Source organism: Cuculus canorus, chromosome 13 (assembly GCF_017976375.1).
Source record: "Cuculus canorus isolate bCucCan1 chromosome 13, bCucCan1.pri, whole genome shotgun sequence".
NCBI classification, from domain to species: domain Eukaryota; kingdom Metazoa; phylum Chordata; class Aves; order Cuculiformes; family Cuculidae; genus Cuculus; species Cuculus canorus.
In genome coordinates this window covers 15,114,624-15,128,053 of record NC_071413.1, presented here as the reverse complement: position 1 = coordinate 15,128,053, position 13,430 = coordinate 15,114,624, and the positions used below count along the sequence as shown (strand labels likewise).

At 37.8% G+C, this 13,430-nt stretch overlaps 1 protein-coding gene across 1 annotated transcript in view; it reads right to left on the bottom strand.

Annotated features, from left to right (window-relative positions):
• Nucleotides 1-9,224: 9,224 nt before the first annotated feature.
• The window catches only part of LPCAT2 (lysophosphatidylcholine acyltransferase 2), a 32,271-nt gene continuing 28,065 nt past the window's right edge, over nucleotides 9,225-13,430 (bottom strand). Inside the window, exons 12-14 of the mRNA XM_054078864.1 lie at nucleotides 12,996-13,094; nucleotides 11,073-11,214; nucleotides 9,225-10,822 (exon numbers count right to left, since the gene is read on the bottom strand). Of these exons, the coding sequence (XP_053934839.1) occupies nucleotides 10,575-10,822; nucleotides 11,073-11,214; nucleotides 12,996-13,094 (489 nt within the window). The 3' untranslated portion in view covers nucleotides 9,225-10,574. The remainder of the gene's footprint in view (nucleotides 10,823-11,072; nucleotides 11,215-12,995; nucleotides 13,095-13,430) is intronic.

Sequence of the window (13,430 nt, the reverse complement as noted above, 5' to 3'; positions counted from 1 at the left end):
CTTGAAGTCTGCTGAATTTGTTAAAATCTTGTTATCTCCTGTTATGTCTTATTATCTACTATTGGGCATGCATCCTTTACTGAATTGCAGAGAGGAAATGACCTCGATGCATGACTTTTCTTTTTGGAAAAAAACATGCATTACGCTCTTAATGATGAGCATTTGCCCGTAATATGTAAAAAAAAATCACCCTTAACATTTCTCTAGAGGGATACAATGAATTTTAGGATTGTTTAATGATTTTTAAACAAATAAAGGAGTCCTGTGCCTGGAGTGAGGAGATCTCATCTGTCTCCGAGAAAGCCTCAGCTGCTTTGTTTCTCCAAGAAACTTATTTTGTAAGGCCCAAGGAAGGGTTAAAAGGGCATTTTCATTTATTTAACAGTAGGCTTAGCTTTTGCTGCATTTCTTGATTCCTTGATTTTTTGTTTTTTTCATGCTATACTGTGATGGATGGATGTGATTTCAATACAGTTCTTTTTATTGAGACTATGTGGTATCTTTGCCTTCAGTTAGCAAGTGTGGTTATTTGAAATGCAAAGGTATCCGTGTAACTTTCAGCATTTAATGTTCTGTACAGAGGAGAGACAGAAATAGAGAGTGAAGGTAAAGGAGAAATGATATGATCTACGTGATTTTGTGGCTTAAGACCTAAATCAGGGAGGAATAAGCACCCATTTGGGAAGTGTTTCAGCAACTAGAAGAACCAAGTTCAGTTTATTATGTTCTGTGGGGTCAAATGACTGCCAGATTGCTAGTTGCCAGACATTTATTGAAACTGTTATGCAACTAAAGGCTCCTTCATTTTAACATTAACATTGCCTGGGAGAGCGTTAATATTTCCTGGAAAACTGTGGTTTAGGTTAGTGGTTTGTATTCCCTCCTTTTTGGGGGATGGTTTGGAATTTTTAAAAATATTTTTATCCAGTCAAGGAGTAAGGGACACACGATGTGATTGCAAACATGTAGAAGGGGTAGTAAGTAAGGCTGAAGCTGTGTAAAGTCTTTTGTGGTGTAACCCAGAGGTGCATATGTTCAATTAAAACTATTCATTAAATGCTCTCTCATGATGATGAGAGATTCAGAAAAAAATCAGTACTGACTTTTGAACTATTTATCAGTTAATGAGAAAACAAAGTTGTAATGAGTACAGCGATGAACTTTGACTAATTATAGTGAAGCTTGTAAACAAGAAAAGGCCTGAGCAAAATATGGCACCATGGCAATGTTCCCTCACCCAGCCCTGAAGAATGAAAATCTTAATAGAAGTTATCTTTGTTGGAAAAAAGCTTACATACACAGACCTGCCTTGTGAGCTGGCATCAGCTTTCAGTAGTACAAAGTCAACGTGCTACTGTGCCATCTAATTGAGAGGAGCTTCCTCATGCGTAACTGAGGCTTTCAGCAAAGAAAATACATGGGGTTTATGGCACTGGGTGGCAAATACCTTCCATTATTTATGTAGTGATGCTGACTGAAAATTTACTTGGCATTTGGCAAGATGAGATCTCTGTAAGGCAAAAGGGCTGTGTCATGCTGCTGTTCTGCCTCCAGTTGTAGTTGCCTCACTACTAGGACAAGAGTTTTTGTTCCACCAGTACTGTGAGCGCTGCTAGCTTCTGGTCAGTCAGTGTTTGCTCTGAGAAAGTGGTGGGAGAAGACTGGCTTGTGCTTTTTTTACCAGTCCTGTACCAGTCCCTCAGATGCTTCTGCTGAAGTCACTGCTTCCGAAGAAACAGAAAAAAGCTCTTGATTTTTTTAATCATTCCCTACTGTCTGAAAGTGAGTGCCAGTAGTGGGCCACAGACGTCTGTCTAGTGGCAACATCTAACCCCAAAATGAATATTTTTGTTTGATGGCTCATATCACTACTAAGGACACAAGCTATGGATTTCTAGTAAATGAAGGCTCCGTATCTGTATGTGTTTTTTTCCCTTAATTTGGGTGACTTGATTGCAATAGCATTCATTTTTAGAAGAGAAGAGATGCTAAACTTGTCATCTCGGCTTGATTATTGTTAAGGTTGCACCTGGAACAACCACCGTGGTGGTTTCTTTACTGATGTGTTTAATTAGGAAGCATCACCAAAATAAATTCAGTTCAGTTTTGCTATGTGAGGATCATTTGTTATGGAGAAAATTGTGAGCTGAAATATATGTAGATGGCTAACAACTTAATGTCATTAGATTATTTTAGATTTTCTCAGTTAGAAGATGGTGGGATACCCTGATGTGTGGGCCTGATGTAGGATCAGAATGTATTTTTCATCTGGGGATAGTGTGAAATTTTCAGTGTTTTGAAGAAAGGGGTGAAATACTTAATATTAATAGCACTTGCAGGACAAATTACTTTCAGAGAAATATCCAGTGGTTAGAAATGATTCAGTCTTGATGAATTACTTGGCCTTACACAGTGGTATATGTAGACACTTCTAGCTGGCTTTGCTTTTTATGACCAGTGTGATATATTCCCATGAGACTGAAGCGCTATCTGAGGGGGGAATACATTGTCCTCATCGTATCAACAGTTCTTTCTTGGGTACATTGTGACATACTTTTTGTGAGATATGTTTGTCACCGTGCTGTATGGGAAATGTGTGCGTAATTAATCCAGTGGAAATAAACAGTGTTTTCCCCCTTGTGAATATTTGATCTATGATTTATTTTATCCACCCAGACTTGGACTAATAGCATGTAAAATGCTGCCTCTTTGTTTTCCTGTTGACATATTTCTGTCAGCAGTGTTTTCTGTGTTGTGGACAGGAAAAATATTAGCAGAGTTATAATACAATGGTTTAACGAGACCAGTTCTTTGATGTCCACTAGATGGACTCCACTTGGGAAAATAATAAGAGATTAGGTGGAGGGGCGGGGTTTTTTGTCTACTGTTAAGTTGTTCACATTAGACTGAAGAAGAGTAAATTAAGACTGACTGACTCCACCAGAAGGTCAGACACTGACTGGTGCTGGCAGGGTGGGGTCTGCTGGGGCAGAGCTTGCCTGTGTTGCCCTGTCTAGCTGTATGGAGACCTGAAATCTCTTTCTTTTGTGCCTTAGAATGCACCAAATTATAATGGATATCAGGCTTGATATCACTGAAAATGCCTAGTGACAGCAAGCAAGTCAGAGATAGCTGCAGGTAAGAAGTAGTATGAGTATTTTGATAAAGGAAAAGATGCTAAATGCACCTAAATGCACCATCTTGCCATAAATGATCAAATCTGTTTAATCTGTGCTTTTCGTGATCTGATGCTGAGCATCTGGAAAAAAAAAAAATCAGTGGGAGCGTTAAAGAAAAGGATGTCAAATTTGATTATGGGATTTGGGACACCACGAGAACCCATGGGTAATTCACATAACCAGGAGTCAGAACTCTAGCATTTCTATCTCTGCTATGCACTACCTTCCTGTGTAACTTTTGGCGAGGTAGTTTCTTCCTTTTGCCTTTTATATTTTTAATGTGCTAAATATCCAGGAAAGGTAGAAACTATTATTACATGTTTTATACAATACTTAGTTCAATGGTCGTTTCTTCTGTTGTGAGTGAAGCCCGTAGTAATAAAATGAGTAATAATGGAGAGTTTTGTCAAAGGAGTCTTCTGTTACTTGTGATTGTCTGAAGGGCTGGTTCTCTTTGGATCACACTCTCTTTTCTATGAAAAAGAAAATAGAAATAAAGAAATAAAGGCTCCTGCTTGTATTTATTTCAAAGGTTGTTTCAGGTTTAGTGAAGCTTTGAGCTAATAATAGTTCAAACATGCATTCAGGTTGCATAGGTGAAAATGGAACTGTTTCACTTTCCCCAGTGTATATGGACAATATTTTTCTGCTTACAAGAGACAGGCTGTCAAAGCCATGTAATTAAATAACGTTATGGAGGTTGGTATGCTTTCATTCAAAAGGCCAGTGTACAAAATCTAAACATTTAAAATGATTTCTGCTTTGAATGGCTGCTGTAGTTCGTGGTTATCTCTCATTTCAAAGACTTCCGGCATTGAGGAAAACAGCCTTCCTAAAGGCTGCTGGCAGTTCTGGCATGACTCCTTCTAGTCTCCTCTGCTTTTTCCTGTTAATTTCTTTTTTTACATTCTAAGAAAACATTTTGAATTTTCCTGCAATCTTTGATATCAGGAGATACAAGCAGAAACAGAGACTTGCGTATCTAATTGTGCACTTGGCCTTATCTTTGTCTGCAAGGCTGATGTTTACCTTTGAAAAGGAAATTATTCTTTTTGAACAATTATAGCCTCTAAGCTTTCATCATGTCTCTCTAATTTGTAGTGCTTTGCTCCTAGTGCACTGTCAGATGCTTAGAGAAGGTTTAGGAAGATAATGTCCTTAACAAAAGGGAAGTAATTATTTTTATTTTTTTTTTTAGAAGAAAGCCTTTTTTTAACAATAATCTAAGCTGATCAAAATGTTCTTGATAAACTGGTTTTTTTTATAATTCAGTAAGGGTAAAGCTAAGATACTGTAGTAGGCAGAATTGAGCAGTTGTAGAAAGGGGGAAGCTGATTAAGGATCAGGGCTTTTGGTGATAGCTGTGGCAATGCTGTGTTGTTTTAGAAAAGCCAAGCCTTAGTCTGGGTGTGTATAAGCAGGAATAGTGACTGCAACTATGGAAAGAAAGCCTTCTAGTCTACAGAGGAATGCTCAGGCTGGAGCTGAAGTGCTGTCCCTAGGGAACCTAGAAGAAATTAATCAGTAGTCTAGAAAGTGCAACCTCTCAGCAAAAGAAGAAAGAAGTTTTGCTTTTTGGCTTAAGAAAGGCAGGCTGGGAGATACAAGAACGAAACGAGAGTTTATAAGCTCTGGATATAGGTATGTACAGATATAAATAGTTACCCTGCAGAGATGTAGAAGTTAATCAATTCTCCTTGAGCAAGGCAAACATGAACCCTAGTGACTTCAGCTGCAGAAGTATTCAGGTTAGAACACGAAAAAAAACTTTTCTAACCATAGAAATTGTTAAGCAATGGACTGGACTCTATGGCAAGGCTCAGCAGTCTTCCTCTGCAGAGGCCTTTAATGACAGGTTTAATCTAATGGATCCTCATTTCTGCAAACAAATTTGATTTGTTGGATTTATTGGAAGGAAATAACTTTTTGTGTGTGTGTTTAGTGGGTATTCTTGGTAATAACAAATTCACAAAGAAACATAAGCTAAGTGGCATTCTCAAAATGCCCTAATTTTGCTAGCAGTTCTTAGAAAATACAAATACCCGATCTCCTGCATAAAACCCATGACTGGTTTGAATGGTTCCTGTTGTAGTTGTAGTATTATTACACTGCTAAATTGCATCTCATGCAGCCATTGTATAAACTCAAGAGATAACACACTCAAGGAGACTTCCAGAAACTATGGAAACATGACCACTCTTACCTATACCCAGTTTAGAATAAAGCAATGCAGACAGAAGGTTTTCTAGGCAAGTCTAATAAAAACTAACTGAAGAAAAAAACATCAACATAATTGATTTACTTTTAGCACGTGAAGCCATGTAATAGCATGAAAACATAGAATAATAGTGATGTGAGAATAGAAGAAAGGCATATATTTACTTTCAACCTGTTTTGGCACAGGGGGCTTAAAGAAAGACAACAGTAGATAGTGTTTAGCTAAGGCCATGACGTATCTCCTATTATAACATTGTCAAGTGTCTCTGAGGTCTTATCAGTCAAACTTTGGTTGTTACAGAACATCTTAAACTAAGAGGATGGCACAATAAATGAAAACTTGAATAAAATTTAATTAATTGTGATACTTTTTTCCTTGCTGAAAATAGTATAATTCTTAAGAATTATAGTAGTATATATATAGTAGTATTATATATATATATAATATATATATATAGTAGTATATATATAGTAGTATATATATATATATATATACTACTATATATATATATATATATATAGTAGTATTATATATAGTAGTATAATTCTTAAGAACATCAACAATAACTATCCATGGATTTTTTTCTTGTTTTCTAGTTATTAGTATTATTGTATGCTTTTAATAAGTAAAAGGTATCTGATTGCTGTGCACAGGATTAAGCATACACTTAAGCGCTTAGCAGAACTTGGGTCCTTAAATGACCCTGCTGTATTTCCTTTGTCATGGCACTAAACCTGCTGCGCTTCTTGAACTTTATCTGAGTAAGTGCTGCATACTGTATTTATATCAGACACATTTTTTTGTTTGCATTTTGGCTTTATGAAATGTCAGAATCAATCTTATACTAATGAAATGTCCAAATTTCATCTCAGCTGTGAACATAGCTGCTAATCCTATAAGATGTTTACTTTCTGCCTCTCTGGCTATGTATAGTAACAGAGAGTCTGCCAACTTAAGCACTGCTGACAAATCGCTCCCTACTGTTAGTCAGTCTAATAAATGTTATTTCATTGAGTAAAGCTTTAAAATTAATTAATTAAATGTCATTAAAATCCTTTGCAGCCTTTGACAAGTTTGCTCTTACTGCATGTCAGTAAAAGTAACTACCTGAATCCTGCATGTGCCCCCAGAATCACACCCAAGTCAGTAATCTTTATGCTTTAATCTTACAATTTCTTAACTTAAATCATTGTGGAATACAGCTTTTGATGGCACTGGCCGTGTATTGGGTGCAAATGTGGAGGGAGAAAGTAGAGAGAAAGGCACGGTGTTCCAGGGGATGCAAAACGGATAGGGAAAATGTTAGCCAAAGGCCACTGACCAGAGTCCAGCCTTCCTAGCAAATCATACAGAGCGCATGACTACAGACCTCCCAAGTCTTTGTTAAAGACTGATCTTAACATTTTCCCTCTGGCGTTCTCAAAGTGAGCTCTCTGTAATTCTTAGCATGGAATCTCAGGCTGCTGTCTTTGTTGAAGGCTATGGTCAAACAGTTCAGGGGCAGACTGAGGAGCCTGGGTGTGCTCGTGTATGTAGTGACATGTTTTACATTTAGTTTCTAAGCTTCAGGCCCTGATTTTCCACATCCATGCGTTCCGAGTAGCCCTTGGCACCTACGCAAACACCACTAGAAGCCTGCTCACGCAGAACAGTGTATTTATTTGTGTTGGCATAGTGCCTGAGGAGTTGCCCAGGAATAGGGCCTTGGTGTGCTGACCACCATAGAAAGAAAAAAGATCTCAACAAATGTTTCTCGGTTTTCTGACACCCAGAATATTTTTTTGGTGGGGATTGCTGGGCTGGTGACAGATGTGGCCAAGCAGCCCTTACTTATGCAGCAGCCCCGTGAACAGTCATTAGTGGTTGAACAGGCAGAGCACACAGCTGTCTTGCAAAATTTCCCTTGCAAAGCATTTGGGAATCACTGGACTTACTCTTGCTCTGTTGTTGAGCAAGCTGATGAGGAAGACACAGACAGGAACATTGTGGGAATATGATTTGGCACTCAAAAGCTTTCCATCCAAGTGTTACTGCTCCTCATAGTACTACTGATGGACAGCAACTAGCTAGGAACTATTTGATTTTGGCAATTTAGGACCTCATCTCATAGCAGCGTGACCTAACATGAAACCTGGATCTATCATCTCTATTTCTTTAGACAGTGCCACTGATGCAGCAAAAAAAAGTACTAATACAGTTTTCATTTTCTTGGATCAGATCTTTCCTTCTGAAATCAACCTCTAGTGTGGCCAATGGAGATCCTTTTGATTCACCTTCCTTAAAGAATTTGATCAGCATTTACAGATTTAGTATTTTCCTTGTCCAAAGTGAATGAGGAAGCTCCAGTTTTCTAGGTGTTATGACCCAAATAAGGGAAATTAGGGAATCCTAACACTAGGTGATGCACCATTGCCCTTCATATGCTCAGAAACAGGAGCCTAGCTGTTAAATAACGTAAATGAGATTTATTCACAGTGTATGTGCATAGTTATCAGAAAACATGAGAAACAGTAGCCCGTGGGCCTCTCCCAGAGAATTTTTTCTTGTAATAGACTTGTCCTCATCTGATTCTTACTGTTGTTAAAGATTGATGGAGTTTCTATTAGTGTCTTATTTTGGTATCTGTGAAGGATTTATCATCAAATCCATGTTGCAGCATGACAGAGGAGCACTGATTAAATAAATAATTTTTCCTATACTGACATAGGACCAAGTATACCCTTCTAGTAGCTTTGCTGTACAGGTCTTAAAATGATCCTTAAGCAGCCCATAGACTTAGGCATTTGCACCTCAGGAAGTCTCAGGCAGAAAGGTGTCATCCCTCAGTGCCTCATTAAGAACCATTTTCTGTTTAGTACTTTTAACCTCCTTCTTCTGTTTAGTTCCTGCTCTGCCACTTAATGTAATGCCCGTTTATTGCAGACTGCTTTTAGTTTGGTCCTTTTAAAAGCTCCCTGAGGCACAATGATGCCTAGAAATTAATGTATTCCCTTCCCGCACATAAAGCAGACGTGTGTATATTGAGTTAGTGTCTCTAATGTTTAGCTGATTTCTTTTCAGAGCATAGTTGAATCACTGCTACATACCAAACCCATTTGTGGCTTTTCTTCCTTGAACTGTTGGGATATGGATGGTTCTTTGAGTAACCTGACCCACTGGAAGGTGTCCATGCCCACAGCAGGGGAGCTGGAAGTGGATGATCATAAGGTCTCTTCCAGCCCAAACCATTCTATGATTCTACGTAGATTGATATACACAATATTTTTAGCTTTAATTTCCCAGTGATTGTGTAGCTTGCAGGTTTTTATAAAACCACTAGTCTTAAATATGCTACACTATTTAGCAGTTTAGTGCTCCAGTTGTTCAACGTGGCTGGTTTCAACAGGAGCATGCGTCAGGTACCCTTGGCTTTCCAAGACCTTGAAGTGGTTGTCTTTGTCATCTTTGCCCACTTATCTTTTTCTTACTGGTTGCAATAGAAGTCATCTTTGAAAAGGCTACTGCTGGTTGAAAAGCTGAGGACTCCATTTAACATGTGAGGCAAAAGCATCCTTGCCAAGGAATGATCTTGTATTCCAGCTAGTGGTACAGCCAGGTTAGGTTAATTCTTGCTTCTCCTTCTCTAAAGTGGAAGAAAACCATTTCCTAATGTTCATATTGCACAAAACCATGATTGTTACCTCTCAACTATGGTTGAGGTGACTAATTTTTCTCACAATGCCAGCTTCAGATGAGACATCATTAGGATGATTTCCTGGAAGTCCCCCAGCCCCTTAAGGCAGACAGAGTACCCTACCCACTGAACTAAAAAGACTTTGCTCTTCAGGTAAAGTCTTTGAAAAATATAGATTTATTTTAAGCACATGAAACATCAGGATAGGCACAATTATAAACACAGTAAGATTAAACATGGCAATGTACTTGTAGCCAGACAAGCAATAACTTAGAGGCAGAGGTTACCATTTCACACAGCCAACCTGCTGAATATAGGTTATTTTTGGTACTAGACATTCTAGGCTTTGCTCATCTCAGTTCTAATTTGAAAATATACTGTCATTATGCCCCTTGTGAGTTTTTATTTAGAAGTTACTTGTGTAAATACTTATATATTTTAAATACTGCATAAAGTGCATTCAGATTAAGGACAGAAAAAAGGTAAAGGCCCCATTTCCAGTGCATTAGAGTGGACTGAGGCAAAACTTTCTCAAATCATTAACTAGGAAGAGCTTGGTTATGAATCAAACCCTAAGAATGTACTGAGTAATGGCACAGTAATGCAAACATTTCTAGGAGACGGCTTTACAGTAGACACTAGCTACTAGAAGTATGGCTTGACAGCATATTTGCCTTTTAATTTTGCAGAGCAAGGTCACATTCCTCTGTTGATAATTACTAGAATATGCTGAAGTTTGAAATGTTCCTCCTAATGTTATCCTGAACAGTTGTAACTGTAAACAACATTCTATTAATTTTGAAATCGTCTATTGAGTCTTATTGTCTGCGTTTTCCTGTAGACTCTGAGCTGCTATCATGGAATTCCAATTAGTTTTTTGTTGTTACAAGTGCAACCTTTTCCATCCTTAACTAGCCTTTAAGCCTAAAGCTGTTTCTGTGAATCTGTGGGTCTTGTTCAGAAGCTTAGGCTTTATAGTTTCCAAGTAGTTAAGGGAAATATAAGCACAGCTAAAAGAAAACACCAGCTTCAACTCTCAGCTTCTTGTAACTCATTTGTGTCTCAGAAACTTGTGAAAGGCTAAGAGATATTGTAAATTAAAACACTCTGCTATATTTTTTTCCCATAAGACACATTGTGGAGGTAGAGGAATTGAGCAGCAAAAAAAAAAATCCAGTTCTTTTTACACAACTGGACTCCTCAGCTTCTTTTCTGAGAGATTACTGCCATGCTGAGCCTCATAGCCCTCTTAGCACACCTCTTACTTTTGTGGAAGAATGAACTTGGAAGACAGTGAACAACATTCCAAATACTGTGATACTGACATCAAGGACAAAATATTTACAATGGTTTTTCCCTTACATTCAATTAGCCATAACTACTGATATGGAAGTAAAAAAAAAATAATAATGGTAACTTCCATCTCTATTGTATATCAGTTGTGCTTATGAATAGGTAGGGAATAAATCCCATAGAATTCAAGAACTGAATTCTCTAACTCTTCTCAGTCATCCTTTTTGTCGGAGCTACTTGAATTATTCTCTTCACAGCCTTCAGGACAGACTTTGTTTCTTGCTAGTGGTGTTGCTTCTGAGACTGGGATTGTGCTTTTTCTAATTGGACTGTGTTTGACTTCAGGTGACTCACTGTAATCCTCCTCCAACATATCTAAATGGTATCTCTGTAGGTCTAGGTATGTAGTAAATAACTTCGCATATTCTGGATGCTTGAGTGCGAAGTCCTTGAACTCATCTGAAATACATAAAAAATACAGATACTATAGTACTGCAACAGAATCAAAGAAAATTTCGGCACCTGTTCCTTTTACTGAAGCTGATCTCCAGTCACTTTCCTTGCAAGTATCTAGGTCTGTGCTTAGACAGTTTTCTCCAGATAGAGTGTATGAAAACAATCAGATAATTTCAAGGAGAAAAAAGATAGAAAACTCTCACTGTCAATATGACTATCAGAGTGCTCTTTGTTACAAAATGATATAACTTACCATAGGACAGCTTCCCAGTTTCATCTGCATCTATTTCTTTAAAGAGTACAGAAACGTCAAGCTCAGGCACCCCCAGAGCTGACTGAATGATACAAGCAAATTCATCTTCTGTTATAGTGCCATCATCATCCTTGTCAAAGAGCTGGAAAAGACATAACATACAGAAATACTTTAGCATCAGTTCGTCTATGAACCTTCTATGCATATCAGCCACCCATGCTAGGCTTCTAGTGTTCAAGAGGTGACCTGCAAACAATGTCTGGGTTTTGAAGAGACTGGTTGTATCTCAGGTACTTTCTCTTGCAAACAATTTTATGTATTTTATATGGAGTAAGAGTAAGCAGATACTTAGCAGAGCAATGTACGTGCTATCGTCAGGATTAGAACATTCTGCAACAACAAACCAACCTCACAGCGTTAGTTCAGTAATAAAACTCATACAAAACCAATAAAAACAAAACATAAAGAAAGGTTTATGTTTATTGTCACCATAAGCTATGCTAAGGGTCTAGTGGTATCAGCCACTGTATACTGGAACATCTTAGATTTTAGACTTAATTTTCATTTAATTATGGCACATCTACCCTCATATTAAACTTGCTACAGATTATGCTCTGACACAAAACACCCAAATTTTAGTGTATGTGATCTGTTACCCACCAAGGAAATATTGTAATTAACGAGGAAATCCGGTGACCGGAATGCAGGCAGTAGATGCACACTGATCACCCCATTCTTCCCTGTGCAGTGACAGTAAGCATTTGCTGTAAATCAAGCCTTTGAGAAATACAAGGGGTGGATGACTGTAATTCCTAAGTACTTGCTACAGGCAAACTTTCCCATTGTGAAGGAAAGTATATTTAGTGGAAGAGAAGACATACAGCAAAAGTAAATGCATAGTTCCATTTCAGACTGAAACAGGCTTTTACCAGCTGAACCAGTCATTTCCCACTGAAACTGGGAATTAAAACAAATTACTGATTTTATGATCAGTGCAACTGTTAAGACATTGAAGAGTATAGTCTAGAAAACAAAACAATGAAACAGCAAAAATAGCTGCTAGGCTTGCTTCTTCATAGAAATCTGCAGCGATAAAACATCCCTGAAAAAGCACAAATCACTTGGAACAGCTGTAGTGGTTATCTGTAAAGCAGCCAGTGAATATAATGGATTGCCATAAAAATTCTAGTACTTCCGAAGTATGTATTGGTACGAAAATGTGTCCAGTTTAAGATAAATATGATCCACATCTCACGATATAGTTCAATATGGTTCATAAGAACAGATTAGTGGGTAAAATAACTGAATCTGTGTCAAAGATCTACTAAAAAAACATCCTTTGAGCTTTTTCCTATTCAGGGATTCATAACCCTCAGTATCCCTGGTCACACACTGCCTGCTTGTACCTGAGATCTGAAAGCAGCTACTGCTCCTTGTACTATCAGGACACCATAGTACAAACAAGCAGATGACCTTAGATGCAGCCTGATTTTGTGTATGCCAGTCCTGAATAGCCCTTCTTAATTTTTTTTCACTCTCCTCTTTGTTATCAATAGTGACTCTACTGAGCACTTGACCCACAAGAGGATATTGCTCCATCTATTGTCTGCTTGTGACATTGAAGAATCACAGCAGAAAAATCCTCAGGCGAAAAAACTGCAAGTGCTGCTGAATCATTCTTGGAGTTAGACTGCCAAGTTACATATTCATTAGTGCCCTCACATGGCTTTTGAAACCCTTTTTTATGAAGCCCATGCCTGCAATTCTCCCCCTACCCATCACGCTCTAAATGTCAATTGGTTTAAGAGAATTACTTACATTTGCATAACAGATTGAAGCTATAAACCTATGATTTGAAAGTTAACAGATTTACAGTCAGTCTTGATTTGTCAGGTTTGTGGATTTACGCTAAATTGTACTTACCTTAAATGCCATCCGAATAGTCTCTTCTGTGTTGGCTGGGTTGCAAAGAATAGACAAACCAATTACATATTCTCTGAAGTCGATGGTGCCATCTCCATTCTGGAATCAAAATAGGCATGGTAGTAGTTACAGTTAATATAGCAAGTAACTTTAAAAGCTTGTCTGTAACTATACAACATGCACTAAGACAGTTTACAACATCAAAGGTATTTGTTCTTCATGGAAAAAATACTATCAATATGCTCAATATCTGTAATACTGGGGCTGAAGTATTACATGTAATTTTAATAGCTAGAAATTGGGAATCAATTTCTCTCTAAAGATTTAAAACAACTTACAAATTTTTCTTTAGCATATGACTTCCCAGAAGCCTCTAACAAGAACTGGAATATATGTATTTAAGGTAGGTCTAACTGTTCATACAGTACTGGCACT